Here is a 17,218-nt window from a genome sequence, read left to right on the forward strand (position 1 = left end):
TGCTTCCTAAGAAGCGCCGGCCTGTGCCAGCCCGTCACCCTCACTGCCCGCAGACACAGGTGCTAGCTGCCTGGGACTTCAGTGTAATCCTCCTGGGAACTCTCACTTCTTTCAACTGCTTTGGAAGAAGTGTTGGCTTATCTGTAATGCCATCAACTGGAATCCTTACATAATATCGTGTTTCCACAATATAATATTGAAAATTGATAGCACCCTTTCAAAGTATTTCTCATATGTTGTCCCCATGACTAAAAATCTATCTACTAAAGTAAGCAAGAGAGATTACTGTCCTATTTTACAAATGACAAATTATAAATCCAAGAAATTAAGTGACTTGATCAAAATAAAGTTGTTTCCAACAAAGCTTGGTAACAGGACCTATGTAAAGTACATTTTTCTCAGGCAAACTGAGATAGGGGAGAAAAAGTCAGTCTGTACCTTTAGTCAACAAGTAAGGCCACACCAAAAAATAGTGTTTGGAGTTTACTTATATCACTCTAGCCCAGGCTGACCTGGAATTTACTATATAGTCTCTGGCTGGCCTCAGACTCACAATGATCCTCCTACCTCAGCCTCCTGAGTGCCGGCATTAAAGGTGCACACTACCACGCCTGGCCTTATCACTTTTCACAAACTACAGAAGAACATTAATTATTCCAGAGAACCCCCACTTCATTAGAGAGTACAGGTCACTGTAATGGTGGAACTGAAAGCCCACGTCTCTCCTGTGCCACAGAGAGCAATTAACAACAGATGTACCAATTGCTGTGAGAGAAACCCAGAAGCCAGTTAGGAGGCTTGTGCAGCCCATGAAAGCCAAAAAGCCTCACTGATACAGAAATACTCATAACATTTACTTGTCATGATCCAGGACTGTAAGAAAATATTTCCAAACCTTGGTTTCTCCCTGAGGAGGAAAAAGGGAAGTAGAACATATATTTAGTGGTCTCACTTTTAAGGGGAAATGGTGAAATTTGCCTAATGAACTGCATATAAAACCTGCCTTAAGTCTAAATTTTGACAGGAACTGTTGAGTGACTATCACGGATCACAGCTATAAGCTCTATGCAGTACCAAGGAGCAACACTAGGTGGAACTCCTGCACCAAGACTTGCCACAGCACCAGACAGGAAGCAGTAATGAAATCAGAGGTAGGGTAGAAGGGAGGATCCTGAGTAGAAACAGGTAGACCTTAACTGGGAACTGTAACACAAGCCCAGAAAAGATCTATCCCCAGAAAAGGCTGGGACAGCCCTGGGTATCACAATTCCTCGGCTCCTTGCAGCAGCTTCTGTTACAGTTCTTGTGTACGTCTAGGAAGTCAAGATCCAGATTCCTTAGCTCTTACTACCACCTGTGCATATCTCCTGGCTCCAAGTATGAGACCTTTGTCCCTAAAGACCTGACAGCTCTTTGGAACTCTTGGCCAGCAGGGCCCAAGATGTCTGTTCTTTGGCTCCTTACAGACTTTCATCCTCCTTCAGCTCAGCCCCCTGCCAGCTGTCGGTGCTCTCCCGGCTGCTGCTGCTTCAGCTGTCAGACAGTGGAAGGCCCTGCCCTGCCCTGCCCTCTCCACAGCTGGGCCACTGACTGCTCAGTGCCACAGCCTCTGCTGCCTCTGCTGCTTCTTTCTCCACGCTACCAGCTACAGCACTACACAAGGTGGGCACAATGAGACCACTCAAGAGAAGACTTCTACTGGGCTCTGATATTTCAACAACTTGACTATCAGAAAAGCACACTGATAAAAGGTAAGCTTTGCAACAAGAACCTTTAACTGCTGAGCCCTGTTAAGTTCTTTAAATATCTGTTGCCTTGGACTTCAGTTATTTAAGTAAATTTAGGTACAGTCTAGAAAGATTATCCCTTCTGGGTGGGAATTGACACCTGTATAAGAATCTAAGTTCTTGGAAATAACATAGCTGGATAAAAGCACAAGGCTGTCATCTCCTTATCCACCTACCATGGCTAGGGTTTGATTGCCCCGTACCCATATAAAAGCCAGAGGCAAAAAGTAGCACATGCATCTGGAGTTTGTCTGCAGTGGCAGAGATCCTGGTGTGTCTATACTCTCTCTCTCTCAAATGAAATAAAAATATTTTAAAAAGAAGTTAATTACATAACTCAGTATATTAAAATAAAAGTAGGAAAATGATAGTTGAATGTTTCAAAAATACATAACTGAGACAAAAATACATAACCGAGAAAAGAACAACTGAATACAATTTGGAAGGTTGAACAGGGCAAGACATGCTTTTCTAGTTCCATGCTCAAAGCAGGAACAAAACAATGCTAGAGCTTTGTTTAAAATTACAAGAAAATTTAGAAATTAATGTTAAAAAGCTTCCTTTGGTCAACCCCAGAAATGAAATATCAGATTGCTTTGTCATGGAAATTATTATTTTCATAGATTTATTTTAGAGGACAAAACTTTCAGACCACAACGAATAGTAAGAGTTCTTTTACACATTCTAATAAAAATCCCTGATCTGACCTATTTACAAATATTTCCAACTATTATAACGATTAAGTTGTCACTTTCTGTTTATCACCTGGAGCACTAACTGTACTCAGTTATCTTTGTTTCCAATATTAGGGCTCAAATCCAAGACTGTGCACAGGCTAGAAAGCGCTCTGCTACTCAGCTCGCCCCACCCCCACTCTATTTTATTTTACTTATTTATTCTTGTCAGTTTGATGTCAAGGATCAAATCCAGGGCTCTGCACATGCTAGACAACTGCTCTTCCTGAGTACATCCATAACCTTTTAGTACTTTAATATTTTAGCTGCTATATTTAGGGTTATGACCCACTTTGAATTAATTTTTGTACATGGTGTGAGGTAAAGAATCTAATATTATGTAGATACTCTGTTGCTGTAGTATTTGATAAAAAGTTACTTTCCTTCATTGTCTTGCACCCTTGTAGAAAACCAGCTGCTCACAAATGCAGGGGTAGTGAGTCTAGTTTTAGATATACTTTGAAGTACATGTGTTTTAAGTCCTTAGGACTGATCTACATGTGGAGAAGATAGCGCATAGAGCCCAGGAATATATTAACAGAATGTGTCAATAAATATGTTGCGTCACGCCTCATTGGTGTGTCTCGGTCATGCTGCCTCATTGCCCATGGACTTGACACTGCAGCACGTCACTGTCAGTGTTTTGAAGGGACCAGCTGGGCTCTTTCTAGTGCTGCTCCCCTGTTTAAGACTGCCTGTATTTATCAGTCTGTTGCTTTCAGTTCTATTTCATTTAGTGACACAGATCAAGGAGAGCAATTTTCTTCCTCCTAGAAAAGGAAATGTTTATCAACAGAACCACGAAGTGGCTCAGTTCGCAATCTCCGTGGGAACATGGAAGCAGCGCTTTTGATCTGTGGACACACGGCTGTAAAGCTGGTTTCATGTGTGTGCCAGGCCAATACTGTCCAATGCTCAGAGTTACAGGATCTAAACTGCTTGTCCTCTTTTCTTTGTCCTTCTTTCCTCACACAATTCCCAATCATCTTAACATAGCAGATACTAGATGATCCAAAGCACCACTTGAACCTGGTGTGGTGGTACAGGCTCCCGGCTACCTGGGAGGCTAAGGCAGGAGAACTGTAAGTTTAAGGCCAGCCTGGGCTACAGCAACTTAGTGAGACCCTGCCTCAAAAGAAAGTTGCTTTTTTGTAAAAGGCTGGGGAGATGGCTCAGTGGCAAGAGCACTTGCTACCTAAGCATGGAGACCTGAGTTTAGATCCCCCAAGACCCACACAGCAAGCTGGGCATGACCACACATGATGTAACTCCAGTGTTGAGGAGGCAGGCACAAGATCACTGGAACACCTGATGTCCTCCTCTGGACTCCACAAATCAGTGTGCACACACGTGCACATACATACACACACCCTTCACATATGTTACATATACACACACCAAATAGTTCTTTTTATAATTATTTATTTGTTTGAGAGGAACAGGGGGGAGGGGTAGAGCAGAAAGAACGGGCGCACCAGGGCCTCCAGCTACTGCAAATGAACTCCAGATACATGCGCCACCATGTGCATCTGGCTTATGTGCGACTGGGGAATTAAACCTGGGTCCATAGGCTTTGCAGGCAAGGTGTCTTAACCACTAAGCAATCCCTCCAATAAACAGTTTTTAAAAACTTTTTGGTATTTTAATTTATTTATTTGAGAGTGACAGAGAGAGAGAAAGAGGCAGATAGAGAAAGAATGGGTACAGCAGGGCCTCCAGCCACTGCAAACGAACTCCAGACATGTGTGCCCCCTTGTGCATCTGGCTAATGTGGGTCCTGGGGAATCAAGCCTTGAACTGGAGTCCTTAGGCTTCACAGGCAAGTACCTAACCGCTAAACCATCTCTCTAACCCATCGTTTTTTGTAATGAAGGCTAGGGATGAATCTCAATGTTAACAGCACTTGCCTAGCATTTTCAAGGCCCTATGTTTAATCCTCAGTATTAGAGAGGAGGAGCTTTTCAGTAGACAAGGACAACTGACATACGGAAGTAACGCATAAACTAAGATTTGATCTTTTTTTCCAGTGCTGGGACCGAACCCAGGACTACCATTGCGCTAAGTCCTCCATCCTAGCTTTTTGAAGAGTAAATGAGCAAGCTGAAAAAGAAATGAAAGTGGCGGAGAGAGCAAGTGACCACAAGAGGAACAAAAAAACAAAGCAGCCCCTGAGCCCCATGAGAGACCATTTATTTCTGGATCGCCTTTATCCTTAAGTAGAGCCCTTAGGAAAAAGTGGGGCACTGATTAGGGCTCTCATCCTTTGCAGGTTAAATACCAATTTCTATTTCCCCAGTCTTGTGAACTTGCCTAAAGCTCTAATCATCTCAGGTGACAATGTCACCAATAACAATTGCTTCAAGGGGACAAATAGTGTCAACTGTCCCCTTACCTGCCAGATATGCTCTGGATGCTCTGATGATTTGCTACCCCCCCAAAAAAAGGTTATAATAGTGCACATGTTAAAAGGACACAGTGGAAATCATGAATGAATCAGGGTTAAGATACAATGCAGTAACCCCAGGGAATGATGCCTGTAGCAACCCCTTGGGGGATAATTATAATTGATGACACAGTGCATGTGACTTTGGAATATGGATAACCAGGCCAGCAAGAGTAAGGCTTAGAGGTCATTCCCAAGCAATATGGCTTCAGGGTAAGACTGAAGGCAACCCTCAGTTCCTCTACACCAGCACATTCAAGTATGAATGAAACCACAGTTTGTTTTGCAAGTTTATATAGTATGTGTGTGGTGGGGAAGAGCAGGGTCTCATGCAACCCAGGTTGGTCTCGAACTCATACAGCTGAGGATGACCTTGTACTCCTGACCCTCTTATCTCCATCTCCCGAATGCTTATGCAAGTATCAACATGCCTGGCTTTTTCTCCTTTACTGTTACTGGAGATCAAACCCAGGCCTTTGTGCATGCTAGGCAAGTGCTCTGCCACTGAGCTACATTTCGTGACAGTTTTTTTGGGTCTTCAGATAGTTAAGATATCTCTGCCACCCCAGCACCATGCCAGGGTAGGTAGAGACACTTTTTATCTTTTTTTACCATCTTCACTTTTAATCTTTTTGGAAGTGCACATTTTTTTAGATCCTTTTTTATGTTTTATTACTAAGATCCATGTTAGTTTATGTGGACTCCTGGGCTACACGTGGCGTACATGGGCTTTTGGGTTCCACATGGTCTACCTCTCTTCTCCCCACTTTACCTTCCCTTCCTCACCCCCAGGTTTCTGCCTTCCTGACATATTTGTAAGATCTGAATAAAATGTGTTATTTAAAAAATCATTTTCTTAGCCGGGCATGGTGGCGCACACCTTTAATCCCAGCACTCGGGAGGCAGAGGTAGGAGGATCACTATGAGTTCAAGGCCACCCTGAGACTACAGAGTTAATTCCAGGTCAGCCTAGACCAGAGTGAGACCCTATCTCAAAAAAACAAAACAAACAAACAAACAAAAAAACCCACAAAAATCATTTTCTTGAATCTGGAATTGCCAATTCTTTGGTTAACTTATACCTATGAACTCAGGGCTTGGGATTCCAGAAAGTACCCTGGAGCCCCCATTACAGCTTCATCTTTCTACATATCTAAAATAGTCCTAAGATGAGAATGAGCACTCCCTCTTCCCTTGGGAGGGGCCCTGGGATCACCATTCTCGAAGGACACAGGGACATACACACCTACCTTTGCATCTCATGATGTCCATGCATAGTCAAGTTTGGGAAGCCCTGAGCACATGGAGGACAATAGTCCTTACAAAGAAATAGCAACAACAAACCCACCCATACATCATCAAACAAACATCTCCTGGCAACAATGTAGAAATAGCAAAGGCAGGCGCTGTCACCAGAAACACACACTGCAACAGCTTTCATCGTGGGCACCAACTTCTACTAACTGAGGGTAGCTTCTTGAGTGCCATGCGTAGGTGGATCCAGGTCAAGCTGTTATAAATGCCATGGTAAGCCATTCACTCTAAGTACAGATGCCAGCATTGTCCACCAAGTACCAGGAACCCAGTGCTGGGCTCCAAGGATGCAACAGAGACCAGAAGAGGCCCGATCCTGGATGCTATGAAGCCTATGGTGTAGCAGGGCAGATGTAAATCATTACAAACACTTACAGACGAGAAATGTGGGATATCCAGCGGCATTAACAAGAAGGGCTCTTGCGGTAGGCTGTGTGTACAAGGAAGGAATGTGGACACTAAGACTTGTCTTTTCTGTGCTGGGGACTGAACCCAGGGCTGCCACTGAGCTAAACCCTCAACCCTGCTTTTTGAGAATAAGCGAGCATGCTGAAGAAGAAAAGGAAGTGGCTGGGCTTGGATCGACTGTGGGATGTGGTTCACTGGATGCTTTTTTTGTACAAGGATTCTGGTAGAGAAAAATCAGGGCCATAAACAGCCGCACAGAAGCTGTGGTATGGCTGGCAGAACAGAATATTTGGGGTGTTTGGGGTGCGTTAGCGCCTTTAGAAACAACACCTAGGGCAGACAGGTCACAGCAAAAGGCTGCAGGTGTGAAGAGACTACCCAGATTAAGTTCTTGTAAGGTCAGCTGTTCATGGTCTCTTCAAGGGCCAGAGAACCCAAGCCTAGAGCTATATAAAAACACGGGACACATGCTGGCTCACGTCTCCCCTGCCCATGATCTCTGTGAGGTACACGCTGAATGCACTCAAGTGCTTGTCACTGAGGTTCCTGATACAGCTCCCTTCTCTACCCACAAGTGACATGTCTCCTTGCTTTGCCTTTATTCTAATAGCTGCACTTTGTGACTTTTGCAGAGAATGCCCCTGAATCTTACAAGTTGAAGCACCAGCAAGGTTTCTGGCACATGTGCACCAAAGCCTTGAGCCACTGCAAATCAACCTCAGACACATCTACCACCATATGCATCTGGCTTATGTGGGTTCTGGGCACTTAACTTGGATCCTTAGGCTTTGCAAGCAAGCACCTTAACCACTAAGCCATCTATCTGTCCAGCCCGTAAATAACTTTTATCCAACATAAGCTCAGAACTTTAGGAAGTGGGGGTGCCTCATTTTATTTAATTAAAAAAAATGGAGAATCATAAAAGTTAAAGGACTTTTTGAGGTCAGGTGTGGTGGCACATGCCTTTAAACCTAGCACTTGGGAGGCAGAGGTAGGAAGATCACCGTGAGATCAAGACCACCCTGAGACTACATAGTGAATTCCAGGCTAGCCTGGGCCAGAGTGAGATCCTACCTCCAAAACAAACAACAAAAAAAGAATTTGCTGAAAATAAGTCCACTAGTAAGGAGCTCATGAAGAAGTGAGGTCTGACTGACTCTGAAAATCCCAGCAAACTAAACTACTCAAGGGTTTAGAGATAAACAAAAAAGGCCATTCACTCATATACCCATGTTAACTGCAAGCATGAGAGTAGCTGTCTTTCACACAGCCCTAAAGATAAAGACAGTCCATCTTCGTAGATAACACCTATAGAGAACCTGGGACCAAGGACTCCACCTTGGCCAATGGATAGAACTTCACCATTCTATGCACAAAATCATGTCTTCCCTCACCTGTCCTCTTATTCCACTTCTCCTTCTAATTCCATATCTTGCTCTTCTTTTCTTCTGTTTTGCTTTTTGCTTTTTCAAGGTAGGATCTCACTCTAGCCCAGGCTAACCTTGAACTCAGAGTGATCCTCCTACCTCCTACCTCAGCCTCCTAAGTGCTCACACCCCCACCACCCCTTTCTTTGCATTTTCTGAAGAACTTCCAAGTTAAAATTCTGCATTTAAACTTTAGCCACTAGCTTTATCTTGTCCTCTCTTCTTTAAAATTAACATTCTGGTAATGTACAAATAGCTTTTAAAAATGTTTATATTCTTTGGTTCCAGTAATGCCATTTGCTAATTTATCTTAAGGAAATAATCATATATAAACACAGATACTTGTCTCGGTCTTACTTATAAGTGATAAAAGAGCAAAGGTAAGTTGTTTCAATATTTGGGTATTATTGTATGATGATATGTCATATAATACACTACAGCTGTTTGGACTGTTTCTAAAGAGTACTGAACAAAGGGAAACACACTTATATTAAATGTAAAATGTCTGACAAGTAATATAGAATAGTACCCATTTCATACAAATGTTATGAGCTCTGGAGGCTGCTCAATGGTTAAAGGCACTTGCTTTCAAAGCCTGCTGGCCCCATTCGACTCCTCATATAGAGACAGACGCACAGAGTTGCGCATGTGTCTGCAGTCTGCAACAAGAGGCCTCCACACACCCTCACACACACACACTCACTCCCCTCCCCCTCTCTTTCAAGTAAATTTTCTTTTAATGTTATGCCTACATGTGAAAAAGATAAAGGGACCACACGATGTGTTTAATATGGTTGTCTACCAACAGTAGAATCAATGCTAACTGACTGTACACAGGGTCACACTTTGTAGAACAGGCTGGACTCTAACTCAGCCTGAGTGCTAGATTTACAGGGGCGTACCCCCAGACCTGGCTTCAATGCTATCTTTCAATGTCTTTATACCTGTTTTCAAATTCTCTACATTCAACATGTGCAATATATGCCAGGAAAAAAAAATGTTAGTTTTCAAATGGCAGGACAAAATTACCATCAAAAGATTACTCCCATGGAAATCTTCTTCTACGTTATGAACAAGGACTTCTGCTTTACCGACTGTTTGAGGAGGGAGCCCAGTATGACTAGTGGAAGTGCTCTGCTCCACGTTCTCATCGCTCCTACTACAGCACTGGCAGTGCTTCATTTGACAACTCAAAGTGTCTTCATGAAGCGTATCATCTACAAAGTACCTCCTGTGGAAAGATGCAAATTCCCTGTAAAGGAAGAAATCCTTAAGGAAACAAATAAACTTATCTCCATGAATGTATGTATTATTATAAAACTAAACTTAAATGTCTTACACCTATAAAATTAGGTGAACAAAATATATTTGTTAAGTGCAAGCAAAGCCACAGCCCAGCAAAGTTCAAAGTGAAAATACTTTGTGAATCTGACTGATTATTGACTGCACTGGATGATTTTGCAGTACTCTAAGGGTGGAACCCAGGGCCTCCCACATACTATGCAAGCACACTACTGAGATTCATGCCGAGAAAGTGCCACTGGTTTAATAAAAAATAAAATAAAATCCAATAAAATCTATCCACAAGATAACAAAAATAACATTGACTTTAAGCAAGGAGCCTAGAAATCTGCACATGCACCTGTGTGCGTGTGCATGCTAGGGTGTGTGCCACGTGTGTGCAAAGGCCGGATGCCCATGTCAAGTGTCTTCCTCAACTGCTCTCCACATTCTTTGAGACACAGCTTCTTGTTAAGCCTAGAGCTCACTGACTCAGGTAACCAGCAAGCCATGGGGATTACAGGCACGTGGCGTGGCCAGCGGTTTACGTGGCACTGGGGACCCCAATTCAGGTCCTCGTACTTGCGCACGAGTGCACACTCCTGCACACACATATGCACCCCTCCCCCCAAAACCCCACCTTGACCACAAGGGTGCATGAGCACAGAGCAGTGCTGGGGTATGAGGGCCTCTGGTGGAGCTGCCTGCGCTCCACTGGTATGGTTTTGTTGCCCAGTTGCCCTTTCTCAGTGACCCAGCTGCCCAAGTCTCACACGCTCCTGTACGTAAACTCGCCAAGCTGACTGGTGGAATCATTCTTTGATCTGTCATCAGTGGCCTATCTTGGGTGAGTAAGATACTCGTTCACATCTGTGGTACTTCGAATCTATGTCCCCTAACAGACTCAGGAGCTATTGAGTTTGAAGCTTCTGCCACTAGCAGGCAACCTCCTGTTAGGGGGTGTGTCACTGGGGTGGATCTAAACTCCAGCCTAAAGTGTGCAGATTACTTGAGCTCGGCCTGGGGGTCTGGGAGCGGCCTGGGGTTCTAGGAGCGTACTTGCTTATGGTGGTGCTGGTGGTGGATTTTGTCTGTGGATCTGTGAAAGGAGGCCAACTTCTTTCGCCATCAGGGAACTTGCCCTGGATCTGTAAGCCTGAAATACCTTCCTCCCATAAACTGTGTCTGGTTTGGATGTTCATCCCAGCAGCATGGAGCTCACTGTGACAACATCTATCCAGGAAAAGTCATGTAACAACGGCTGATATATCTGCCATATAAATTACTGATATAATCAAGTGTATGAGCAGAAATTTTGAAGGAAAACATACTTCCAGGGCTGCGACTACACAGCCTGTGCCACTGGCTTTTTGGTTGATTACAGTGGGGTGAGAGAAGAGGAAAGTCAGTTTATTTCCCATACAAATAACCAAAGCAAATTAACAGTTGACAACATAGATTACAGAACTCTTCATGTCATTTCTATTTGCAAAAGCCAAAATACTTCAGGTCTAAGTAAATATAAGGTATATAGATGTTTAACTGTAAACAATCTCCACAGGGGCTGGGGAGATGGCTCAGTGGATAGAGGAACTAGTTTGAAAAGTCTGTGTACCCGGAGTTCAATTCCCAAGCCACCTATGTAAGCTGGACACAAAAATCGGTACACAAGTATGGTGCTTGTTTGCGCAGTAAGAGTTCCTGATGTACCCCCCACCACACACACATACACATGTGCAAATAAATAATTTTTAAAAGATTCTCAACAAAGAACCAAGTTAGTAGTATTTAAAAAATTTTAAACTGTTAGTATTTTTTAAAATCTGCTTTTAAAATGAATTTAAAAAGGAAAAAGTAGTGAGTGAATGACTTGTTTAGAAGTATTTAAGAACTTTCACTTCTATATCCATGCCATTTTATCTGATCTAGAAGAATAAGAACTTGGAATTTTTATATTATTGTTGGTCAAAACATTACATGTTCCATTAAGAGTACCTGCTACAGCATGATTTTGTTAATCAAATAAACAATTAAGGAAATCAAAACTGGAGAAATAAGTGAACATGGAGAGCAAAAGGTACCTGCCCCCAAGTCCTTGCTTTATAATTACCTAAGCTGAAATGCTTTTTTTTCAATTAATTATATATTGACAGAAGTCAAACATTTTTTTTCCTTAAAATTATCCCAGAGTATTTAACTGACAGAAACCAGCTAGTAGTGTAGTTAGGACAGAACACAAGAAATTAGGTGTTTTATCCTCCACAGCTTCTATTACCTGGCAGTGTAATCTCCAGAACTGAATATTGACTCAAATGTCCCCTAAAAATGCAAAAATCAAGTACTTTTGTTTCTACTAGCTGTGGACTAAGTACACGAACCCTTCAGTTACACAGAACTAGAAACACTGGAGACAAACATTTCCTACTTGTAGGTTTGTGATGAGGGAATATGTCAGAAACTGGGAAGACGATGTTGCCTAACAGCTTTTGGAAATTCTGAGGGAATGCTACTGTTTGGTGCTGGGATGAGGGAGGGAGTAAAGGTGCTGGTGAAGACGGGAACAGCAGGGAGGGAGAGCAGAAAAGGCATGTCTTCACAAAGACTATCTCAGTCCCTGAAACTGAACGGAGATCACCCCACTTGCCTGACAAAAACAAGTGTGAGTTATCTCTAGTACAGAAAAACATCTTATGCCTCAAATCATTTCTACAAACAATTTTTCAAAGATGATGGCCAGAAAAAAAAGAGCTGCAGAGATGGCTTAGCACTTAAGGCCTTTGCCTGCAAAGCCACAGGATCCAGGTTCAATTCCCCAGGACACATGATGCACAAGGTGGTGCATGCATCTGGAGTGTGGTTGCAGTGGCTGGAGGCCCTGGCGTGCCCATTCTCTCTTGCTGTCTGTCTCTTTCATCTCTCTCTCTCTCTCTCTCTCTCTGTCTCAAATAAATAAATAAAAATATTTTTAAAAGGAGAAACTAGTAGGCATATGAGGAGACAAGACAGTAAGAATGAAAATAAGAGAAACAGACCCTGAAAATAACTCAGAGATACTGCAAACATCAGACACAGACTTAGATAAGTACACGATGTGTTCAAGGTAATGAGACAAGGCTGATTATGTAGGTAGATAACTAGAAATTATACAAGAGAGCCTGATGGAAATGCAAAATAAAAAATACAATAACTGAAATAAAAATTGTTTCAACAACAAACTATACATGACAAAAGACACAAGAGGAGATGTCCAGAATGGAGAGCAGAGAGAAACAAGAAGGAAGACACATAGAAGATACATAAAATGCTGTAAGATACGTGACTGTAGAGCAGAAGGAAAGGTGAGAGAGAATGGAGTAATCACTAGAGTAGTTAGTAATGGTGACGACATCTAAAACTAATGAAAGACATGAAGCTACAGGTTCAAGAAGTCCTAAGGACTCACTGAGAGACAGAAACTCGTATTGGAGATGAGTAGTGGTGAACACTGCTAATCCCATCACTTGGAAGGCAGAGGTAGGAGGATCTTGAGTCAAGGGCAGCCTGGGCAACACAAGAAGACTACCTCAAAAGAGAGGTACAAGCTGACAGCTGCTCAGCAGTTAAAGATGCTTGCTTGCCAAACCTGATGGCCCAAGGTTCAATTCCCCATAACCCACATAAAACCAGATGCATAAAGTTGCACAGGTGTCTGCAGTCTGTTGCAGTGGCACTATGCCCTGGCACATCCATTCTCATTTTCTCTCCCCCCTGCAAATAAATATATTTTTTTTTAAAGAGGGAAGGATGAAAAGAGGCAGAATAGGAAAACTAATGAAAAAAAAAATAAAGAGGTTTTTTTTTTTTTGGTGGTGGTTTTTGTTTGTTTGTTTGTTTTTTGAGGTAGGGTCTCACTGTAGCCCAGGCTGAGCTGGAATTCACTATGTAGTCTCAGGGTGGCCTTGAACTCATGATGATCTTCCTACCCCTGCCTCCCCAGTGCTGGAATTAAAGATGTGTGCCATCAAGCCCAGCAAGCAAACTTTTTAAAGGCAGCCAGAGAGCTAGGTGTGGCGACTCAGATTTGTAATCCCAGCACCCATAAGATTGAGACAGTACTTTTACCAAATGAAGCTAGTCTGGGCTACAGTGTGAGATCCTGTCTCACAGCCAGCAAACAGAAATAAACAAAGCAACCAGAGAGAACTCTTGAAGAACAGAATGACAAGTGATTATCAACAACAACAAAAAATCCAAGTCAGAGATTATGAGAAAACTTTAAAATGCTTAAACAATGGAAAACCATGAATTCTGAAACTCATAATGAAAACGCCCCTTAAAATGGAGAAAATATTTCAAAATCTATTGGTGGCAAAGGCTGCGCAACTCTGAGTATTGGACACATCAATGCAGCACATGCTTTAAATGGATGTTTGTAGCACATAAACTACGTCTCAGCAAAACTGTCTGTAAAACATTTCAAAAAGCAAAGGATAGGTATGGGGAGATGGTTCAGCAGTTAAAGGTGCTTGCTTGCAAAGTCTCCTGGTCTGGATTTGATTTTCCAGTACCCATGTAAACTAGATGCAAAAAATGGTACATGTATCTGAAGTTTGTTTGCAGTAGCAAGAGGCCCCAATGTGCCCATAATCACTCTCACTCCTTGCAAACAAAGTAAATTAAAATATTGAAAAAGAGTAATGAACACTAACATTTTCAAACAAGTGTAAAGACTTTCCTACTAGCCAAACCTACACAAAAGGGAATATTTTTATTTCTTTTTTTGTTTATTTTTATTTGAGAGCAACAGACAGAGAGAAAAAGAGGCAGATAGAGACAGACAGAGAGAAAGAGGCAGATAGAGAGAGACAGAAAATGGGCACACCAGGGCCTCCAACCCCTGCAAACGAACTCCAGACGCGTGCGCCCCCTTGTGCATCTGGCTAACGTGGATCCTGGGGAATTGAGCCTTGAACCTGGGTCCACAGGCTTCTCAGGCAAGCACTTAACCACTAAGCCATCTCTCCAGCCCTATAAAAGGGAATATTAAAAAGGCCAGCCTAGTGGTACCCAACAGGAATTCCAGCACTCAAGAGGCAGAGGCAAGAAAATCACAAATTCCAGGCCAGCCTGAGCTATTAACAAGACCCTGATCTGGAAAAACTGAAGACTGCTGGGACCCCAGCACTCAGGAGGCAGAAGTAGGGGGATCACTGTGAGTGTGTTTGAGGCCAGCCTGAGACTACATAGGGAATTCCAGGACAGCTTGGGCTAGAGTGAGACCCTACCTCAAAAAAACAAAAGGGGGGGGGGGAGAGGAAGGGAGGGAGAGGAAGAGAGGGAGAAAATTGCACATTAGGGCTCAGACACAGCACTCAAACTCCAGACGCTTGCGCCACCTCGTGGTCATATGCGACCTTGCACTTGCCTCACCTTTGTGCATGTGGCTGGCTTACGTGGTATCTGGAGAGTAGAACATGGGTCCTTAAGCTTTGCAGGCAAGCGCCTTAACAGCTAGCCCTTCTATCCAGCCCTAAAGCACCTTCTTAACTATGGAATAAAACCTTGCAAATTGGAAATAAAAATACATGTAAACCGCTAAAGAAAACTTAGTTACATATTTAAACAGATCCTTCATCAAAGAAGGTACAAATAGACATGAAAAGACAATTAGCCTCATTAGCCAATAAGAAACTGCGAATGAAAACCACTATGTGATATCACTTCACACTCACCAGAATGGGTAAAATTTAAGACAGACAATACCAAGGGTTGAAAAGGATGTATAATAAGAATCCTTTGACACTAGATGGAAGTGTAAGCTGCTCTAGTTACTTCGGAAACAAAGTATTATCCACTAAAACTGAAGATATGCATGATGTTTTTACCTGAAAATCCTACCGCTAGATATACAGAGTGCACCAGGAGATACACAGTATTAATCGCCAAAAGTCAGCAGCTGGAAACAATTCAAACGTCTACCAAAAGTAGAATGGACAAATTGTGGTATGGTTTTACAAGAGGTCATCAAAAATGAACAGCTACGACTAGATGGATGAATCTCAAAAATATCTTGAATTTAAGTCAAACACAAAAGATTATATATAATGTCACTTACGTAAAGTTCACAAAACAGGCAAGATGGAATCTATAGTTAGACACTATGGTTTTTATAGACTGTGTTTAAAAGGTAAAAACTGCACAGGGATAAAAGAGACAATTCCCCAGCCGCCGCCCCCACCCCCAAAAAAAGTCAGGGCACGGTTGGCCCGGAGAGGGAGGGCGGACGGAGCGGCTGGAGAGAGGGGCTGTCGACAATGTTTTATTTCCAGACCTGATACCCACTGGGCTCCGGGGCCGGGCTCCGGGGCGACGGGCGCGGAGCGGCACGGGGGGCGGGGTGGGCCGGGCACCGGAGGGACAGCCAGATAAAGGAGCCAGGAGCAGAAGGGGAAGACGACGAGGGCAGCCGCCTCCAGGTCGGCGCGCACCACGACGCGCGCGGAAAGTGTGCGGGACGGCGGCCGGGCCCGCCGCGGGGTCGCGTCGCCCGGGCGCCCCCCTCGGCCGCCGGCCCCGCCCGCCCCGGGCCCCGCGGACGCCCCCTCCCGAGGCCGCGGCGGCGCCCGGTCGCGCCCCGACTCTCCGCCGCCCGCTCGCTCACCTCATTGTGCCGGCCGGGCGGACGGGCGGGCGCGGGCGCGGGGCGGGGCGGGGCGGGCGACGACCGGCACAGCGGCGGGCGCTAGCGGGGCAGCCGGCCCCGGGCGCGGCGGCTCAGCGTCTGGCTGGGCGGCGGGCGGCGGGGGCGGCGGCGGACGCTCATCTTCTCCGGCGGGCGTGCGGGCCGCTAGCTGCGGGGACGGGCGGCGGCGGCCACAGCTGACAGCCGGGCCCCGGACCCTGCCATCTTGGCGGGCGCGCGCGCACGCGTGTGTGTGTGTGTGTGTGTGCACGCGCGTGCGCGCCCGAGCCGCCCGCCGACGGCCTGGGGGCGGGGCGGGGCGTCTCGCCGCGGGAGCGCGCACGCACCCACGCGCCCGCGCGCGCGCACGCCGGGAAGCCGGAGCGGCGGGGAGGGCTGCGCGCGGGGAGCTGCACACAAAAGGCGCGCGCGCCGCTCCCCAGCCCGCGCCGCCCTCTGCGGGCGCCGGGCGCGAGGTTGAGGGGCGGGGCGGGGCCTGGGGCGTCCGAGCTCCCGCCGGGAAGCCCCCGCGCCCCGCCGCTGCGGGGTGGGGGAGCGGGGGAGACGCCCGAAGCGGCGAAGCTGGGTGGGGGGGGGGGAGGCGGGGCCGACGGCGTGGCTCGGGACGGAGGTCCGCGGGAGAAAGGGCGAGCGTCGCGCTCTGGGCCGTTAGTGGAGGTGTGGCCCTCGTGGGTGGGCCGGGGCGGGGCGGAGCGCAGCGGGGCGAACTGGCCCCTGTGCCTCCATCCTTATCTGTTTCCTTGCCTCTATCCTTACCTCCATCCTTACTTCCATCCTTACCTCCTTCCTGACCTCCACCCCGACCTTCCTCCTTATCTCCTTCCTGACCTCCTTCCGTTCTTCCATCCTTATCTCCTTCCTGACCTCCATCCCGACCTTCCTCCTTATCTCCTTCCTGACCTCCATCCCGACCTTCCTCCTTATCTCCATCCTTACCTCCTTCTTTACATCTATCCTTACCTCCTTCCGTTCTTCCATCCTTAACTCCTTCCTTTCTTACCTCCATCCTTGCCTCCTTCCTTACCTCCATCCTTCCTTCCTTCCTTACTTTCATCCTTACCTCCATCCTTTCCCCCTTCCTTACCTCATCCTTACCTCATCCTTACCTCGTTCCTGACCTCAATCCTTCCCTCCTTCCCTCC

At 45.4% G+C, this 17,218-nt stretch overlaps 1 protein-coding gene across 1 annotated transcript in view; it reads right to left on the reverse strand.

The window, feature by feature from the left end:
- Evl (Enah/Vasp-like) overlaps positions 1–16,074 on the reverse strand; it is a 127,191-nt gene extending 111,117 nt beyond the window's left edge. Inside the window, exon 1 of the mRNA XM_045154303.1 lies at positions 16,035–16,074. Within this exon, the coding sequence (XP_045010238.1) occupies positions 16,035–16,039 (5 nt within the window). The 5' untranslated portion in view covers positions 16,040–16,074. The remainder of the gene's footprint in view (positions 1–16,034) is intronic.
- Between the last annotated feature and the right edge of the window lie 1,144 nt (positions 16,075–17,218).

Source organism: Jaculus jaculus, chromosome 7 (assembly GCF_020740685.1).
Source record: "Jaculus jaculus isolate mJacJac1 chromosome 7, mJacJac1.mat.Y.cur, whole genome shotgun sequence".
In the NCBI taxonomy this organism is placed as follows: domain Eukaryota; kingdom Metazoa; phylum Chordata; class Mammalia; order Rodentia; family Dipodidae; genus Jaculus; species Jaculus jaculus.